Source organism: Rattus norvegicus, chromosome X (genome assembly GCF_036323735.1).
Source record: "Rattus norvegicus strain BN/NHsdMcwi chromosome X, GRCr8, whole genome shotgun sequence".
Classification (NCBI taxonomy): Eukaryota; Metazoa; Chordata; class Mammalia; order Rodentia; family Muridae; genus Rattus; species Rattus norvegicus.
In genome coordinates, this window is record NC_086039.1 from 27,797,115 (window position 1) to 27,818,112 (window position 20,998).

At 38.5% G+C, this 20,998-nt stretch overlaps 1 protein-coding gene across 6 annotated transcripts in view; it reads right to left on the reverse strand.

The window, feature by feature from the left end:
* The window catches only part of Mid1 (midline 1), a 374,802-nt gene that overhangs the window by 118,867 nt on the left and 234,937 nt on the right, over positions 1–20,998 (reverse strand). For 4 of the 6 annotated variants that reach the window (XM_017602142.3, XM_039099997.2, XM_017602143.3 and 1 more), the window contains exon 2: positions 818–1,533. In XM_017602142.3, coding sequence (XP_017457631.1) covers positions 818–1,477 — 660 coding nt within the window. In that variant the 5' untranslated portion in view covers positions 1,478–1,533. 6 annotated transcript variants of the gene reach the window in all.

Consider the following 20,998-nt stretch of genomic DNA (forward strand, 5'->3'; position numbering starts at 1 on the left):
ACCGAAGTTGAATAGACATCAGGAGACTTTTTTTTATTTCTTCCCTGCAGCTTTCTAACCTTATTTAGAGAGTATTTTTTTAACTTAACATATAACCATGTTAATTACTATTCCCCAAGCTGTAATTTGGATAATTTCATACTAGAAGTGGATGGAATTCAGACAGTCTTGCCTGTAAACTGGCTGAATAAAAGAAGCTTATACAGGCAGGAATGCTTTCATGAAACCCGAGACTGTCAGAACATGATAGTTCACCAATAAGCTGAATATCATTTACACAAGGAGGTCACATGTCCTCTAAAATCCCACATTTGGTACAGACATTTGCTACACACATTCTTCTTTCTGGTCTTTTGTTTGTATAGTAACTAGATAAAGGTCCAATGTGAGTAAATTACTTTTTCCTGCAAGAGTGAAGAAAATAAATGTCTGTAAATGCTCAAATGATAGATTTTTTTATATTCCTTTTTCTCTTTTTCTCACCGTTCCTTCTCCTGCCCCATGCTGTCTCTATCTCCTCTCTTTGTAACAACTGCAGACATTGAAAATGATCCAGAAAACAGTAAGAGTTGAAAATGATCCAGATTTTAGAATTTGCCCTCACCTTGACAACACTAAAATTACAAGCAGCAGTCAACTTTTACAAGATACCCTCATTGTGTAACATTTATATCCTGCCAAAAACATGCTACAACTAATCAGACAACAAAGGTGAAGAGAAATCCTTCACCTGCCATGTAGCTAGCAGTGAATACACTTCTTATTTCCATGACATTTGCTGGCAGAAAGGGGTTGGCTTAAGGCGGATCGGACTAACCTTCAATTTGTCATAGCGCTCACTCAAAGCTGCCACCTGATGATCGCGGTGCCGCCCAACCAGTTTACACAAGGCACAGATTAACTGGTCATCGGTCACACAGTACATATTCACCTTCTCATCCTCATGCTCCAAGCACATTAGCCCCCGGATATGCGAGTCCGGGATTGGCTCAATCAGACGATGGCCTGTAAAGGGCTTCTTATTCGGATGAGTGGCTTTCAGGCACTCATCACAGTAGGACACTTCGCAAGTAACACAGGTCTTCACAGCATCCTGGGCAGGATCCTGGTCACAGAACTGGCAGAGAACTTTCTCGGCAGAAGACATGGTGTTGGCGTCAAAGGCCCGCTCCCTGCGGGTCTCACTGGGAGAATTGGGCCCACTCACGGATGCTTTCTGAAACCTGTCAATGATGTTTTGTAAGGTGACGTTGCGCTTGAGCCCGTCTAGACCTCGCTGGCTGAGCGTGATGACATGCCGGCAGGTGGGGCACTGGAAGGCGTTGATGGACTCCACAGGCTCGTTGGTGGCACAGTGAGAGACCAGGATGCGGTGGGCACAGTTGAAACAGAGGCTATGTGCACAGGGAAGCAGGAGAGGGTCCTCAAAAAGCTCCAGACAAATAGGACAGGTCAGCTCCGACTCCAGTGTTTCCATCTTCAGGCAAAACTCTCCGGGGTCATCAGCAAAATCCAAGGAAGCTGATCAGCTATCTGGAAACAGAATGTAAGATTGGATTAAGCATGAGGGGTCAGCGGGCAGGGGTGGGGGGGGTGGGGGTGGAGGGGACTGGGGCTGTCAGCTTCAAATGCATCTCATAGTAATTCCAAACACAGGTCATGGAAGGGAAATTATGTGTATGTTCCAAACATCTGTCTTTATTGGGGGCAAATGATAAAAACAAAACAAAACAAAACAAACAGAAAAAACAAAACAAAATAAAACAGGAGCCTATCATTTTCTCAAATTTCTGATTGTTGAAAGTGGCAGCTTTCTTTTTGTAATGTTTATTGCTGTTTGTTTATAGTTTTTACAGCTTTGGGCTTTAAAAGGTCTAACTCTAATCTAGTAAGTGACTGAAACTGCAGCCTCTATAATTGGCGTACGATCAGAGTAATCTTACATCACGAACAAATTTTCCCTTTCATTAAAATGCAAAAACTTGTTAATGAAATAATGTCATTCACAACTCTGAATTTGTGAGCGTGAATATTAATGTATACGTATTTTCAAAGACTATCAGTTTGTAACGGCAGGGCAGGATTTTCAATTGTACAGATGTACTTGTTATAGAGATGAACATGAAGCATATATGAACTGAAATGCATACATTTCAGAAGAAAAAATCATGTTTAGATTCAGAACATCATTGCTCAAGACATTCTTGAGGATAAAACCTATGGATTTTTCACAAGACGCTCATGGTAGAGGCAATATTTTTGGCATATGCTCATTGCTCGTGTATTGATTAATCCAGAAGTGGGATTTGGGATGCAGACAGAAATTAGAAAACTATGTGGTAGCCTTTCTGAAGGCTGAAACGCTGATAAGTAATATTATCACATACATTTGATAAGTTGTAACAATAACCCCAGTGCAACCCCATTTGGCCCAAAATATCTTATCTCAGGCTGGTCACTGTTGCCAGCAACAGGTCTGGCTGGCAAGAGGTTTTGTCTCACACTCACAACCCTGCTGGCCCAGTCATGACCTCTGCCAGCTCTGTTGCTCCCCTCCAGGCCACCTTCGGGTGGCCCAGCTGAACGTTTCCTTTCCCATAAATACCTCGTTGCTTTGTGAACTCCTGCCTGCCTTCCCTTCAAAAGGAGATGATAAAGAATCCCACACAAGCACCAGTTCATTAGGGTGAAGAGGCCTCATGCTCATTAGCAGGCCTGGGAACTAAGCCTCTTTTGAACCTTCTCCCTTTCCAGGCCATTAGTAGAGAGGACTGTAGAATTCTGCCTGGCATATTAGCAGCAGCCCGCTGCAAGCTGTGGGAGAATGGTGCAGTTTACCAGGTCAGGAGGTTCAAATCACTGACAAGGGTAGAAAGTTCTCAGTTGGGTTTATGGGAAGGCTTCACTTCCAAAGCTGTGTATAGTGATTCTGACAATCAGTCAATTGTATTCACACCTCCACTTCTATACAAAATGCAGGCTTTCTGGATCAGGTGACCTTTTGTGAAATAACATCCGTCTGAAATATGAAGGGTGCATTGCTTTGCTGAAACAATGTCAGCTCACTGCCAAATGAAAGAAGACCAGTAGAGATTATAAAGTATGTCCTGGGCCTGCTAAAGAGTAGAAGAAATGATCTGCTCAGTGATGACCTGCAACTATCAATTATATTTACTACAGAATAAAGGAATGGCTGCAATTTGAAATACTGAGTACTTGCCCATCATCCCACAGTCTACAATGTAAAGCCAAAAGCTACTCTTATTAAAAAAAAACATGTAACCATCCTCCCTGGGGCCCAGTCCATTGTACCTATAGATGGCTCTGAAGAAATGAAAATGTTTGGCCTATTGGGCAAGACTTTGATTAATTGTGGGTAGAAAATTTTCTCCTTGTCATATTTTTTCTTTTCTATCAGAAGCATAAAAATCAAAAGGAAAAATGTAGGCTTTTCCTAGGCTTTGTTACATGCTGGTTATCATTAATTATGTTATTTTCTTATGTCAATACGTTCTTTATTTTGAGACAGGATCTTGCTATATATTACAGGCTGGCTGCAAACAATATTATTGCCTCTGTCTCCTGAATGTTGGGATCATAGGAACAAGGCACTATCATAGGAGCACACCATCATGCAGAGCCTACTCATATTCATCTAATTCTCACTTTCATTTAATTCGTTTACAATATACAGTATTTGCATTTATTTTGATGGTACCATATCATAAGCCAATACATGAAACAAAACAAAACAACAAAAACCAGTGTTGACAAACATTTAAAAAAAAGCAAAACACTGAAAGTGGTAAATCATCTGTCATGTAACAAGTAGCATATAATACAAACACTGGAATACCAATTCCCAGAATGCACATAAATGCTAGATGGGCATGGAAGTCATCTGTAATCCCAGTGCATGGGAGACAGAGATAGGGAATACCTCTGACAAAGCTAGTTAGCCAGAACTATGGGTTCGTCCCTTGCACTAATGAATAAGGTAAAGAGCAATCAGGGAAGAGTCCCAATGAAAACTCAGGGTTCCACAAGCATGTACACATTAGTCTGCCTACATACATGTGATTACACAAAGATGCATTGATGCACATGAAACATGTATAAACAAAAATAGATGCTTTAATTTATTAAAACTTAAGAGAGCATTTTCATATAATTCAGAAGTAAAATAAGTATGTTAAAGAGACATTTGCACTCCTACATTTGCCGTGACATGATTCACAGTAGCCATGTTATGGGAAGAACCTAAGTGTTCAAATGATGAACAGATAAACAAATGCAGTATATATACATGATGAAATACTACTTGGTCAGAAAAATGGAATTCTATCATGTGCAGCAATATGCATGCAAACAGAGGATATTATAGTAAGTGAAATACTGAAATAAACCAGAACAGCAAAAGATAAACATTGCATGATGACTATCTGTTTAGTGGAAGTGTCAGAGTTCTAATAGTAGTACCATCGAAATTCCCAAGGGTGCTTCTACTGTGCAGCCCAATGGGAATGCTGATATTTTATTCACCTATTCAAAAGAGGGCTACTTATGCTAGGTACTAAGCTGGTCCAAGAAGGCAGAACCTTGTGCTGTCATCACCCTATCTTTATTATCATGATCCAAGCCATCATCACCTTATACTAGGCTTATCACAAGAACTTTCTAAATGCTTTCATGGCTTCTTCTCATTCTTTCCTGTTTCCTTATAGCCTATTTTTCCACCCAGCAGCTACAGAACCTGTTAAAACATGAAAGATTCTGCCTCTCTTCTGCTCTTCCCTCCAGGGACTTCCCATGTCAGTCAAATGGAAATTCACCACAATAAAAACAGCCCTAGAAAACAGACAGACAGTGAGCTCATTTCCTCCCACGCTACTCCTTTCTTGTTCTGCTCTTGGCAAATGGATCCCTTGTCAATCCACAGATATGCCATACGCATCCCATCTCTCCTACTCAGCCCATACAGTCTTTAGAAACACGTGACTCCCGGCTCTACAGTTACCTTAGCTGAACCTACATAAAACTAATTGCCCCACCACCACCATAACTACCCACCCACTATGGAAACCCTTGCTTTATCTCAGTCTGTTGTTCTCTATATCTCTATTGCTAACAGATTCTATTACTTTGCTTATTGTTATCTCCCTCTAATATCTCTAGCACTAGACAGTGCTTTATGAAGCCAGAGATTTTTCTTTCCCTTTGCAGGTTGTGTCAGAAATAGCTAGAAAAATGGAATGTAGAGTAAACTCGAGCACTTATTGATTTCTTCAACTCTAATGTACTGAAGCTAGGTGAATAAGGCACAACTCTTTCCTCTAAGGATCTGTCAATCACTAACATAGAAGTCAGCCAGCTTTCTATATAAATGGCAGGGCAATAAAGATTTTTTTTGTGGCCATGGGATATGCATTGCAAAAATTAGCATAAAGAATACCGAAAGGAATGAGCATAGCTAGGCTCTAATACAACTGCATTTTAAAAAGCAGATAATGAGCCAGAGTCCACCTGCAGATCTTATCTTTAGAGACGAGATATACACTCATCTGGTCAGAAAATAAAATAAAACTCACCAGCAGGAATGTATGAATAAAATGTCAGGTGGAGAACAAGAGGAAAGGTAGAGAAGCCAGAGCTGGACAAGTGAGTGCATGCCCCGTGTTAACAGCAAGTTATGTGCAATGGGATTTCACCCTGACATCAATGGAAAAGATGTGAGTTCAGTGCTTGGGGCAATTCATGTAGGAATGATTTAATAGCAGCTGCTCAGATCTGAATCTTTTCCTTTTATTGCCATAGTTCTTCTCCACATGGTGTTTTGGGCAAATGTCTACACTATAAATAGTTAATTGAATTAAGTGCTGAGAAGGTAGCTAGATGTGACAAATGAAGTTCAGCCAAATTTTTAAGTCTTTGAGTCACATAATTCCAAAAAGGGAGGGTTTCTGAGTTTATAACTATAGTAAATTCCACAGAAGTTGCTACATATCATCTTTATTACTAAATAATATCTACATATGTAATTTCCTTCTCCAAGAAATTAGTCTGCCTCATTTTGTATCTTTCTTTAAAATATCTACAGAGATTAAAATATTATTTATTCTTTAATAAAATATTAATGTTTTTCCATGCACTTGGTTCTGCAGTAGGCTTAGGTACCTTGCCTTTGCCTTGGTGACTTAACTGTTCATTAGAGATGGGGTGGGGAAATTGTAGAGCACAAGAGATGGCTCCACAGTTAGGAGCACTTGCTGCTTTTTGCAGAAAACCTGGTTTCAGGTCCCAGCACCTGCATGGAGGGTCACAATGTCCTCATCTCACCTCCACATGTGCTAGCCATGAATGCAGTCCACAGATACATATGCATGCAAAACACTCATGCACATAAAATATATCTAAAAATGAAAATAAAATGTTAAGTAACATAATAAAATAGGAAACTCAAAGGCAGAGTACAAGAGGGAAAAGGAACAGGACAGTTTGCTCAGGGTAAAGGGTGAGGGAATTTTCAAAAATTGAGCAAGGATCATCCACAAGCTAGTGGGGGATTGGGTAGGATTTGTGCAAAATAAAATGTTATGTTTCTTTTGTTTTGTTTTGTGTTTTTTGTGTTTTTTGTGTTTTTTGTTTTTTTGTTTTTGTTTTGCCTAACCTTCACGGTTCAATTTTTTAGCTAGCTTCTTAGAATTTAGTACAATAGAAGGAAGTCACACGTGTATATTGTTATCAGGAAATTCTATAGCTCAACATTTTAATGAATGGGCTCATTGGTCTTTATTCAGAAGAAGGAAGTGATATTATGAGAACTCCTTGCAACAGACTGAGAATAGCAGTAATTCAGCATTCACACCTTTGCCTGCCTGCCGTTGAATTATATATAACAGGGCAGAATAGTAAGCAAAAAGAGTTGAAAAAATAGTAAAAAAAAATAAGGTAGGACATTTAACAAGCTGTATATAAGCTGCCTGCATGTCCTTGAGCATGAGTCCACAGATGTGCCCTACAATTCTAGCAGCCATTCTAATCATATCCAAAAGCAAGATTGTCATTAGTGATACAGTTCAGTGAAACCTCATAAGCCCGGGCTCTTCTCAAGAAATGCATTTACCACTGAAAGCAGTTCTTCACAATAGAAAGCAAATAAATGGAGGTTTTGTGGATAAAAGAATAAGATGAATAATGGTCCACTTTTTCCTTCTTCAGATATGGCCCTCTCCTTCTGAATAACACTGCAATTATCCTTCTCAAGTCAGTCTCTCTCTCTCTCTCTCTCTCTCTCTCTCTCTCTCTCTCTCTCTCTCTCCTGCTGCTGACTTCTTTCTGTTCATCAAAGCCCTGGAGTGTTCTAATGTTGTGTCCTTCCTTCCAAAAGGTAAGCCAGTGTGCAAACTCATTTCATGGTCACTTTCTGTGAAAGTGATTTTTAGACTTAAGTCTCAAGCACCATTTTCCTGGGTTGTCACTTCAGTGTTCACAAGCCTCAGCTTCGTGGTCTGTAACTGCAGAATCAGAAAGCAACTCTCAGGGAACTTATTGATCTCCTTCCCCAACCTGTCTTTTCTACAGGTATCTCCTAAAGTGCTTCATTCTCTACCCTCAAAAGGAGAAACCTGCAACATTTCCTAGTCCTTCTTCTGTGGAGAAGGCACAGTAATAGTCCCAAAGATGTCTACAAACTATACCTGTATGTAACGATAGATAAAGGAGAAAATATTAAAGTTGCAGCAATAATTAGGCCCAAGAAGCTAATTTTGCAATAAGGAGATTATTCAGGATTATTCAAGAGACACGAAAGTGTCAAAAGAATTTTTAAAAGTGATAGAAGCAAATGGAAGCCAAAGGCAGAGTGATGTGAGCAAAGCTAGACCAACATGGCTGGTTTGAAGACATAGGAGAATACTACAAGCTACACTAAAAGATGCTAGTCTAAAAGCTGGTGATAGAAGAATGAAAATGAATGGCATCCTACCTCCTACAGAACTCTGTAGATACTTTGACAAATAGGCAAATTCGTATGTGATTTCAGACTTCTGAAACTATATAAGAGTGGATGTGTAGTATTAAAGGCTATTAGGTTTGTTACAAAATAATATAACATCAGTACAAAGACATTCTCCCTCTCCAAAAGTCAAAGCATTGTGTAAGAAATGTGCACTCCATGCATTGGTTTCTTTTTTCCTGTTTTCTGTGACTGTAGGCTGATCCAGACTCACTCTGCTACAATTTTAGACCATCACCCTCCCCTCAAAAAGAAAACACACTCTTTTCCTTTTACTTCTTTTTCAAAGATTTATTTTTATTAATTTGCGTGCATGCATCAATGTGTGGGTATGTACACCTGAGTTCAAGAGCACTCAGAGGCCAGAAGAAGACATTGAAGCCTCTGGAGCTGAAATTATAGGCCACTATAGGCTGCCTGACATAGGTACTGAGAGATAAATTTTTGCCCTTTAGAAGAGCAGCAAGCATTCTTAACCACTGAGTCACCCTCCAGCTCCAAGAGTGATTTAGTCCTGATCTTTCCTCCTTGAGTTTATTGCTTATAACTTGCTCCCTGGACTATAGCTTTTTCATATCATTTCTCTCCATGGTATAAAACAGAGGAGTTCCCCTATTGCCCAGGACTATACATCCTGTCTCATCTCCATTTTTAAAGTCCTGCCCAAGTTTCTCCAAATGACATCTTTAAGATTCCTACCTTCTTAAGTCACAGGCCCAAGAAATGGGACCATTTGCCATTCTTTGCAATTGGCTTTTGTTTTTCTTCCTAGCATAAATCATTTTCCTTAAATAATATTTTGTTTCATGCTAGATGTTTCTTGTTTGTTTCATTGTTTGTTGTCTCTGTGCAGATTTTAGATGAGAATGGAATCTTTCAGAGGGCAAAAGTGTCCTGGCCATTATTGTATTTGGCAACTACATTTTAAATAACTAGGAAATGTTTAAAAAGACAGATCTAAACAATGTGACATATGTTAAGTATTTACACTTAATAATTACAAAGTAACCCTTTAAGCTGAAAAATTCAAAGTGACATAATTATCCTACTCAGCAAATCATTGAAATATTTACTAAAATATTTCTTCATACACAACAGAATAACAAGACATTAGTCTAAATTATGAGAGTCATCCTATTATTTCTATGTATTCTAAATCATTCAAGGATAAAACATGGATGTATGAGCTCAGACATGCATGCACACATGTGCACATTCACATGCGCACACACACACACACACACACACACAAACATACACACACAAGCTTCTTTGAAGAAAATATTCACAATCTCAAATGTAGGCTTCTTGTGAATGTGTGACTTGAATCAGGTGACCAATACACCCTTACAGGTAATAAAACCTTAATGCACGAGTATACACCTCATAGAATCAAGGGAAATGAATTAACAAAGGGATAAAGAACTAGTGGAGAGGGCTGGATGGATAACAAAATCTTGGCACAAGATGATGGTTAAGGTGGTTAATACAGCTAGTTAGTTGCCTGAACAGAAGGCCAGTTACTGCTCCTATATGTTCCAGGCACCTTCATCATGAGGTATTTTTATATTGACGACTCATTCATTCCACAAAGAGAACTTTCCTGGGGTGGAGTATTGTCCTTTTTTATGGCTTAGGCTATGGGAGAAAATAAAGGGAAGGAGAAAATTTCCCATACAAGAGGCATGGTACAGGGACCTCCACTATGGGGTTTGGCTTTAAGAAAGAAGTTTGGGGAACCACAGGACAGATACTCTTTAATGATGGACTTTTGTGCCTATTAGACTCATCTTTTTTATTCTCTGTTGAGGTAAAAGGCAAAGTATAATATTGACCTGGGAAATAAATGCAGACAAAGGATGTAAGTTCCAAGCCTACACGATCAAAAGCCTTGCCATCATCTTGCACTATAGCGCATGTTAGAATTTCACAATGGTATTTTCTGAAGCCTCTCAGGATCTCTACTTTGATGCAGTTAACATAACCTAGACCTCGAGGAAATACCTAGTATCCCTGTAAAGGCACGATTCATTGCAAAGTTCAAGACCAAACTCAGGAGACCATGCAAGTTTCACTTTCATGATCAAGAGTTACACTGAGGGTGCTGGGAAGATGGCTCAGTGTGTAAAGGGCACCTGCTGCTAACCTTAAAAACCTAAGTCTGATCCTCAGAACCTGCACAGTAAAAAAGAGAACAGCCTCTTACAAGTTCTTTGACCTCCACAGACATATCTGAGCATACATGGGTGCATGTACACACACACACACACACACACACACACACACACACACACACACACACACACACCACACATGCACAGATAGATTTAATTTTAAATGTTCATTAAAAAATATTCAGACTAGGAATTAGGTACCTCTAGCGATGATACCTTCTTTCCCCACCTACCCATATTCTGTCTCATGTTTGCACACTGCATGAAACATAATTGTTATTTATTGTTATCCTAATTTGGAATATATAGAGATCACACACATGCAATGCATGCATAATTTTACTTTTAATCTCTCCGGGAACAGCTATGAATATTGCCACAATCAGATAAATGAATGGGGTGCTGGATCAAGAAGCAACCTGGAAAAACCAATTCTGGGTTACTTGTGATTGACTGTTAATGCCAGGTGTTTCTCCCCCACTTCCCAAATGACTCCCAAGGTGCGTCATCTGGTTCTTTGCCAAATATCCTCTAGACTATGGAAACTAAGGTTTACATTTACCAAAATACAACCCAGATAAGAAATTTCCAGTAGTTCTCAGCTTTCCTAATGCTGCAACCCTTGAATAGAGTTCCTCATATTGTGGTGACCCCCAACCATAAAATTATTTTTGTTGCTACTTCATAACTGTAATTTTGCTACTGTTATGAATTGCAATGTAACTCTCTGATACAACCACTGCCTTAACCCAATAGAAAGCTAAACCAAGACTTGTGAAAATGGATTCAGAAAGCTTAGCTCTTAAAAGAATTATGAGCAACAAGCAACACTAAAAAAATGGTACAAAGGAATTGTATTTTTTTTTCAGAAACATGCTACACATTTCTTATCCCTATTACCTGGCAGAATTAAAAGATAAGCTGACTTACTGATCTTAGGACTTTGGGTGTGACACTATTTCTTATTATAGAACTATAGGTGCAATAGCTTTCTGATGGCTGTGGAATGGTACTTCTATCATGAATCAGAAGAATGCAGACTCTGAACGGCTCAAAATGACTGATGAGAAACACTGGGAATCAACCTGACACTTTTAAGATTACAACAGACTAAGCTCATAAAGACCTTGTTCTCACTCAGAGTAATGTCCTAAACCAGAAAATTATATAATAACATCAGTAGAAACTGGTTCTATATGCAAGGTGAACTCACTAAGGATATAAAATTTAAATGACATAATAAAAGCACTCAACTTCTGCGTATTCAATAGGTAGCTTAGTATTTAACATTCAGGTATAAAAGACACCAAATAAACATACTACCCAAGGCCTACTTTAGTTATTATGACTCTGGCAGGGGAGCCAAAAAGGGACAATGAAAGTAGTCTTGATGGAAAGAAAGGAAATTTCCTTGGAATTGAAACTATTTTGCAAGACTGGGAATGGGAGATACAATATTTGGCAATTTCACACTCCTATCATGGTACAGAACAGTACACAGACAAAATAATTTTTTTCCATAAACATACTACAATGAGGAGGAACCTGTGAGAAAAGGGTGATCCAGTGACATTTTTCAAGTAATGAACATTACACAAAAATTACAATATCACTACATGTGCCCTTAAAGTGTCAGCACATCTAAATTCATTTAATTGGTAACAGACAAGTATGGATTTCTGCCAAACAAATTGAAGGGGTTCAGAATGACTGAACGAAGCAAAGATGACAAGCAGATTAGCATCAAGATGCTAGGCTGGAGTTTTCAAATAAGCAATTGGTACATTTAGAACAATTTGTAATTTCTTCTTTGTTTTTACTTAGGAGGAATCAGGTTGCAACTGAAATTATTTTGCCTGATATGAGAACTAGGGAGGATTTAATGTCACCAACCACTCACCTGGTGAAATTCATGCAAATCAAATCAAACTATTAAGCAACCATTTTTCTGTACTTCCACATCTGCCTGTAACACATGCACATTTAGTAATTGGATCTCTAGGATATCCTTTAAAATAATCACACACTTGCCTGACCATGCCACCTGACTAATAATGAATGAACATTCCTGAAAAGAATCATTTGGAAGCATGGCAGATGTCTGTGGGGATATGAACGCTTTAATGATCAAAAATTAAGGGAAATTGGGAGCTGGGTCACACAGTCTGGTTATTTTAATTGAAACCCAGTCTTCCAAATTTACTTAACAGAATGCTTAAATACTCCTGGAAGTTCATCTACACACATAGGCAAGCAAAAGACACTCATGGCAATGAAAAAGAGCAACCTCTGTCTCACTGTTTTAACAGTTAAGAAAACCCCTAGAAATCCTCGATCATGCAATCCATTCCTAGAAGCCTGGTAAGCAGGCTGAAAACAAAAAACAGTTAAGAGCCCTTTGAGCACCACTCAAGATTCTGACAGATCCCCTTGAATACCCACCAACGGACTGCACACTAGTTCTTTTTGAAGAAACATCGCTGTATGTAGAGGATGGGCTTCCACAAAATGATAGACAGGCCACTCAGACCAGGTGGTGGGTGGCAGGCAGAGCTGGAACAGTCCTGTGTGTGTGTCTGTGAGAGCGTCGACAGTGAAATACAACAGGAAAATCGGTCCAACAATTCCAGGAAGGCCAGCTCCACCTCATCCACTCCGCCAGGGTTGCCTGAGTTGAAGAATCAACTGCCTTTTCCATGGCCCCCACTGTGACTTCCCTGTCCCCTAGCCCAGTCAGTGCTCAGCTGAAACAAAATGAAAAGGCAGCTCAGGTCAGGCTAACACCCACTGCCTTGACAAGAAGCCTGATGACTTGGCACTGAGATAGGCACTCTTCCTGCTTACAGGGACCAGCAGTGGTTCAGATGACTGCATGATGCCTGAAGTCTGAAGCAAAAATATCAGCTCTCTATACTGTATGCAAGACAAAGGAGACGGTGGGGGCTTACTCTGGTTGTGCAGTGTGCAAGTTGTAGCACCTGCTTTTATGGTACTACGACACTTCATGATGAACCAGCTAGGGGTCAGAAACTTGACACCTCCTACACCTGGAATCCTTTTAACACCCTACCCAGCACTGGATACTGGGTCATGTTAAAAATAAGATGCTCTTTTTTGTTTGTTTGTTTCTTTAGCCTCATAATTCAAGTTTCATTTTTGAAAGAAGTTAGTTTCTAGTTTACATTAGGAGGAACAATACGTTGTATAGATATGATAAACCATATTTTCTTCCAAAAAGCCTATATATTACAATGGATCATCTTAATATACAACATATATATGAATAAATTATACACATATATCACATATCACCCACATAATCACCTCAAAAGAGTCCTATGTGAAAATAGTTCTCTGTGGCTTTCCATGGGGAGTGGTTCCTAAGTACACCCACTAAAAATATCAATGCCCATGGATGCTCGTTTGTTATGGCTTGATATTTGCATATATACAAGTCCTCTCACATATTTAAAATCACTGCAGAATTACCTATAATATCTAACACAATGCTATGGTAAATTCTTTGAGGGGAAAAAAGTAACAAGAGGGTCTTATACATGTTCAGTACAGACAAAGCACAGTTTACATGTTTTACTCTTGGACTGGGTTGAATCTATGAATTCAGAACTCACAGACTGTTAATTCTATCTGCATCTAATATCAAATAAATCTAATACCGTATGTATATACAGACTACGAAAGAGTCCATAAATGTTCCCCAAGCTTGATGTCACTCTCTAGAAATGGTCTCCAGAATGGTAAGAAAGGGGCACACCGAGAATGGAAAGTAATCCTTTAAAATAAAGAAAGGGAAGTAGATTTTCTAAGAGAAAGAAGAAAATTTGTCCTGCACTGCAGTTAATTGAAGGATGTGGCTTATCACTATACAAGACAAGAAACTGCAACAAAAGTATTTCACCAGGAAAGTGTGAAAACAAGTCTGCACAATCCAGTTTATCCTGTAGACAGTTGGGCTCCAGCAAAGGTGATTAAGGAGCATGCAAGATAAAGGGGAAGCTGGGGGCTCACTCTGGTTGTGCAGTGTGCAAGCTGTAGCACCTGCTTTTATGGCATGTCAACACTTCATGGTGAACCAGAACACAGTTCATAGGACATAAAAAAATGTACAGTATGAGGTTCTTGCTTGATGTCTCCCCAAATCATACTTCTATTTACCTATTAACAATACAGGCATCAGTCAATTTTAAAACCAATGATTTCTAGAAGACATTTATGTAGTCCACCAAAGACATATTTATATTATCAAATGGAAAGTTAAATTTTCATCAAAGATATTTTAAATAGCCTATGTGAACATAACATTATGAGAAGAGATATAACTTGCCTGTATTCTGGCACTGTCATGGGAAAATCAGCCTGAATGGTTCAAGTTGAAACATCAGGAAACAAAAAATTCACTCCACCCATGAAAAGACAATGGTAAACAACAACAAAGCAGTTTGTAATATTTTCAAGTTCATAAATTGTTAGCCTTTAGTTGAGATTTTTAACAATCAAAGGGTCTCAAATATTTCATGTTTTGTATATTATAGTTTATTTTAAGAAACAAACATCCTGGGTGTTTTCTTTTTTTTTTCTTTTAAAAACAAATAAACAAACCTAGCCTTGCTTTGTAGTCAAGGCTGGCCTGGAATTTATGATCTTAATTCCTCAGCCTTCAAGCACTAGGCTTAAAAGTGTGTGTTGCCATGTCCAGCTAAACCAATTCAGTTTTAAAGCCAAATCAAATATATTTTATATTATGTTGTAAATGACTGATGTTTTCTACTCTAGACCTTTCTGGGTTTCATATAAGAATTTGGGTCTGACAATAGTAACAGGCCACAAAGAGAGAGAAAACAGAGAGGACAATCTCAATTTATCTCCTAGCAAGAGATCTATGATTGAAACTTCAGATTACTGGAGTCACATCAAGGTGGTGGCAAAATCAAAGCTACTAATTTCTTTAAATCCACTCACAGGTGAAGAGCACATAATACTCCCTTCCTTGAGTGCTTTTCCATGCATATTTGGGTTGACATTTATACATGTATCCATAAAATTCCAAATCTATAAAATCCTGGATGTGTATATAATGGAATCAGTATTTGTATATGTATATATAGCTACACACACACACACACACACACACACACACACAGGCACAAGACACACAGACACACACAGGCACACAGACACCACACACAGACACACAGGCACACAGACACACAGGCATACAGACACACAGGCATACAGACACACAGGCACACAGACACACAGGCACACAGACACATACTCACAGACACACACACTCAGAGAGAGAGAGAGAGAGAGAGAGAGAGAGAGAGAGAGAGAGAGAGAATTATAAAAAGAAAACCACTTTTTCTATTCAACTTCAAAGCTAGCCACACACAAAATACCCATATTCCCAGTATCCTGAAGTTACATTGTGATCTTAAGAAATAAATAAAACTAACCTCATCTACAACTCCTGGTTAACTATTATGAACATTTCCTGTGATCACTGAAGCCCTACAGTCAGAGGATGAAGCACCCATCCCCCACACAGTCCTCTGTTTTTTAAGGCAACCAAAAGAGTAGTGATTCTTTTGTTCTCAATTGTTATTGTAAAGCACCACATGAAAGACTGGGAATGATGGGAACATGGCAATGAAAAGGACAAGAGCTCTGACGAATGAAAACAGGATATTAAGAATAGTATCAGGACTGCCTGTACAGAACAAAAGCAAGAGAGAGACTTTTCAGAGAAATTCGAGCAAAACTCTTTTTACTACATTGAAACAGTGGATAAACTCTAACATTTCTCAGACTCATAGATGTTTACAGCTGGGGCAATAAAATTGGGTTACCATTAAAATGCACACATAGACATTCATTTTAAATTATCAAAACATTAAGATAGCTTCCAAATCTCATAAAATCCCCTTCCTTTGAAACCATATTCTACTTCCTGCAATTTCTACATCTTTTTTACCCTACATAAAATAAGATGTTGGCTTTATAAATAGCTGACAGTTAAGGAAATTAATTTTTGCCCTCAAATGACTGCCTCTTCACAATATGTTCTTAACTTTGTGTATGTGTGTATGTATTTCTGTGTGTGTGAATGTACATTAGAATATATGTATGTTAGTACATGTGGAGGACAGAGGTTGATGTTAGACATCTTTAATTGTTTTCTACCTTTTTTAATTTTTATTTTGGCTAAATGTTTCTCACTGCACAGCACTGGGATTATAGATGTCTTCTTATGTAGTCTCTGAGAATCCAGACTCAGATCCTCATACTTGCCCAGCAACGACTTTGACAACTGAGTCCTCAAGCCCCCTTAACTTAAACTTTATACATACCCCTTTAGAATTCCCAGGAAAACTGAGCAATGAGCACTGTATTGAGAAACAAAGCAACCAACATGGTATGCTGATTTTGCCAAATCAAAGTAGTGAAAATTTTCCAAAAGCTGTCAATGTGATGACTTACTTATTAAGACATAATTTGAGTTCAAACAAATCATTGGACTTAACACATCATCATCATCATCATCATCATCATCATCATCATCATCATCATCATCATCATCATGGCAGTCTCTGAAAGCTAAATGGGTTCTAAAATGTAAGTTTTGCAGGGCATTAGAAATTTCCATCTTTTTCACTTATCTAGGTTCTGCTGCTTCTTACCTTGTTTCTCCTTGCCACAGTGCCCTTGCTGTTTCAGACAGAACTGAGAAACTGTTTATCTCTGTTGTGCTGTTAGAAAACTTTGGGTTAGTCCTTAAATTTAGAGGACCCACATGCCCTAAGTATTTTTAGTCAATGCCATCAATGTGACACCATACAAAAGAATGTATACCTTGAAAGCAGATAACCCTGAGCTCAAACATGGACTCTGACATTTCCTTGCAAAGGCAGACAAGGACTTGATACTGTACATCTCTTATCCAGACAGTTTCCTTCTATATTAAATGAGAGTGAAGGAACTGTCACAATCTGTTGAGAATCAAGTGAGGCCACATTTCAAAAGTGTCATTTTCTTGTCCTTTGTCCCCTCTTGTCCTTTATTAATTCTCTCATTCATCACTAAATAATTTCAGTGTCTGTACTTTTTCCTTACTAACCTTTTCAAGCTATTTTGGGAAGCAGGAAGGATACCAATCCACTTAATCTGATATTAGTAATTTAACTATCATTTCTCCTTTAAAACAACTTATATTAAGTATTTACTATTTTGTGGTTATACCCCAGAGGGAGCATTGTCTGAGGAGTCTAGAAGCAGCTGTTGGGTTCTGTGGAACTAGAGTTAGAGGCAAATGTCAATTGCCAGGTGTAGATGCTGGGATCCAAGTTCAGTTCCTCTGAAAAGGCAGGGAGTGTTCCTAAAATCACCCAACCTCTAAATTAACATTTCTGTTTTTAACAAAAATGACTATTTAAAAATAGTTTTATGTAGATAATTTTGTACATATTCTAAACTTCAGTAGGCCGCTGTGGTAATTACGATGCTATCTCCCATAAAGACCCCGAGGCTGCATTCTCTGCTTCCCACTCAAAGTCATCTTCCCCCTGTATATCAGCTGCTAGAGTGGCTTTACATTGCAGGAAACAAGAGATCCTAGCATGGACAATACCCATGAGCCTAGAGAGAGCAGAGAAATATCAGACATTTTCATTTTCATAAGCTAATCTTCAGGTTACATGGATGCTGACAGAAAGCATTAGTTTTAAATTAGAGATTTAAAAAAGCAGTTTTCAAGGCACAACAAATGGTATATGCTTCACAGTCTTGTTTCAATTTTCCCCCAAGTCTCATCTAGTGTATCTGATGCGCATAATAGGGCTCACTACAGCTCAGGAACCGAAAGCTTTAGAAATCTGAATCTTGTATTATAAAATGTAAGAATGCTTCCCAAGCCTTGGAGGAAGGTAAGTATCTCTGGTCTGTGAGACTTTCTTGTACATAAACAGCTTAAAGCTAGTAACTCTTAAGAGTCACAAAAATCTAAGCAATCTGTGGAGACTTGTCGGCACACATGGTTCCTGTCTCCACCTATGGGGCAGACTAACAGTGGCAAACGGTTCAAGTCTCCACCTATGGGGCAGACTAACAGTGGCAAACAGAAAACCACATATCAGTGGACTTTCTAGCAGTTACAGTGTAGGCTGACTCACACCTCACATTGAATGATCATTAAGTCAAGGAAGCCAACAGGTAAAAGAAGTTTGCACGGAAGCAATGAGAGTTTTACCACCAGTACCACCCTTTAGAGTCAGCTGCAAACACAGGGAAACTAAAATAGATCAAGGAAATCCTACTCATAGATTTAGCCCAGATAATCAAAAGCTGTTTTTGTTTTTTTTTTTAAAAATCCTTCATAGTCTCAAATAAGCCTGGACCTATTCAAAAACATCAGCTCTCTACTTTGTACCAATGTAATTTGAAGGCTATGGGGAAAGGGGCTGGGGAGTTGGTTAAATGAGTAGGAATACTTGCTGTAAAAAGAAGAGATGAGTTTAAATTACCAACATTCACATAAAAGTTACATATGGCCATAAATGCCTGTGTTTGGAGATGGAGAACAACAGATTCTTGGGCTTCAGTAGCCAGTCAGTCAGTCTAGCTAAAACAGAAAGTTTTGGGCTCAGTGAGACACTCTTTCAACCAATAAGATTGAAACTGATAGAGAAAGACACCTAAGACATCCTCTAGCCTCTGTATGCATGTATGTGCATACACACAACCACACATATATACCACACGCAAGTGTGTAGTTCAGTAGGCTAATTCTGTAAACATTTTTAATTGTAAGCTTACTTGTTTTGGAATAAAAAGCAGACAAAATTCAGCTATTTTATTATACAGGGATTTTGATTTTTTCTTTTGTTTGTCTTGCCGGCTTTCAGGAGCAGCTTTAGACACTAGCAAAACAGTAGTAAGTATGAGAACAAGGGCCAGCCTTTAGAGAACTTACATTTTAATGAAGAAAATATAAAAAATAGTTTACAAAAGTAATTATTTTAAAGACTTATACAAAATAAAAGAAGTTATGGAGATTACACAAAACAGTGTTGACAGATGTACATAGACATTTTAGCAAAAGATATATTTTAACTCATGTCTGGGTGGTCTTTCTTGACATTCTGGTTATCCTCTTATCAATAAAAAAAACAAAACATCTTATTTTTAGATTTGGTCAGACATGTTCAGGGAGATATGACTATAGACCTATTTTAATTTTAGTACAAAACTTGCCAGCATTTAGGCAGAGAGCTACAATTTCACTCCCCCTCCCCAATTATTAATTGCTTAGTTTCAGATTAACTGTTTATTTGCAGATACAAAACATTGATTTCTTTCTCAAGGGCTTTAAAGTCAAGCCTTTACAATTTATTGTTTAGAAAGGCAAGGTGATTGAGTTATTTGAAAACAGTGGCCTCGTGATTTATTTCAGCAATGTGCTTTGATAGAATGGCCTAGAGACTCAGTGGGCCAAGAAAGCAGAAAACATTGTATCTTGGGTTAGTTTGTCTTTCTATAGCAATGGAGCTGATTGAGCATGGTATAAAGAACAGAAATGTATTTGTCACAGTTCTGTAGCATAGCCTGCGTGCAGTTGTAGATCAAGATGTATACACGTGATGAACCTAGCTCTCTCTGCTTTCAAGATTGTACTTGAAATCTATTTCTTCCAGAAGAGAGAAATGATATGTCCTTAGACAGCAGTAGTGAACATAAGGCCAAACCCACTTGTAGAAGGCCCCTTGTGGAACACTTCAATACCTCTCAACACTACTGGATTGGGAATTAAATTTCCAGCAAGTGAATTTTGTGGACACATTTAAAGCATAGCATGTAGTAGTCAGAATGTGTACCTGGATGTGTATTTGATCTTAGAATGCTAACTCAAACCTGAAAATACCAATGAGCCTACAACTATGGTTATAGGGAAGAGAAATGCAGGAAATGAATTGAATACTGTGGGAAATGAACATCTGGAACCACAGACTCAAGATTCGTGCATGTCAAAGATGTATTACATCTGGAATATCCTGTTGTTTGATAGTTCCTGTTAGTATCTGACTGACAATGGCAAGAAGTAACAAATAGTATCTTAAAAATAACACCCCTTCCTGGTTAGGCAAAATTGTAACCAAGCATGGTTTTGGAGACCACATTAGTAAGAATGGACAAGAAGGAATGAGATCCCTGTGGCACTCATAAAGGGAGGAAAAGAGAGTTGTCATTGAATCAACAGCATAGGCCCAGGAAATGCTTGAGAAGGTTGACAGATAGTTCCATACTCTTTGACATTGAAGCACGTGACAATGTTTATTTAATTATTTTACTTTTTTGGTATGTATATGTATGTAGTATGCATACATGTATACATACATATTCACCTGTGTATGGGTACACACATATGTGTAGGTGTGTATGTACATGCATGTGAATATGTAAGCCAGGGTTGACGTTAGGTGTTTTCCAAGATTGCTCTCCATTTTAGTTATCAAGGCAGGGTCTCTCACTGAACTCCAGTTCACCAATACTAGCTAGCGTGGCCAGATTGTCTCAGGATCTGCCTCTCGTGTGTTGGAATTACAGGCGGCCACCATAAAAGACTTGCTGTCTTTTTTGTGTGCTCCGAAGAGCGATACTTTGGTCCTGGTGTTCTCAAGGCAAGCATTTACCCACTGAGCTACCTTTCTAGCTCCAATGATAAGGTTTAGGGGAGGGTTAATTGTCTTTTAAAGCAAGCAGTCTTCTGAGAGTGAATTAGCTCCAATACAAAGAT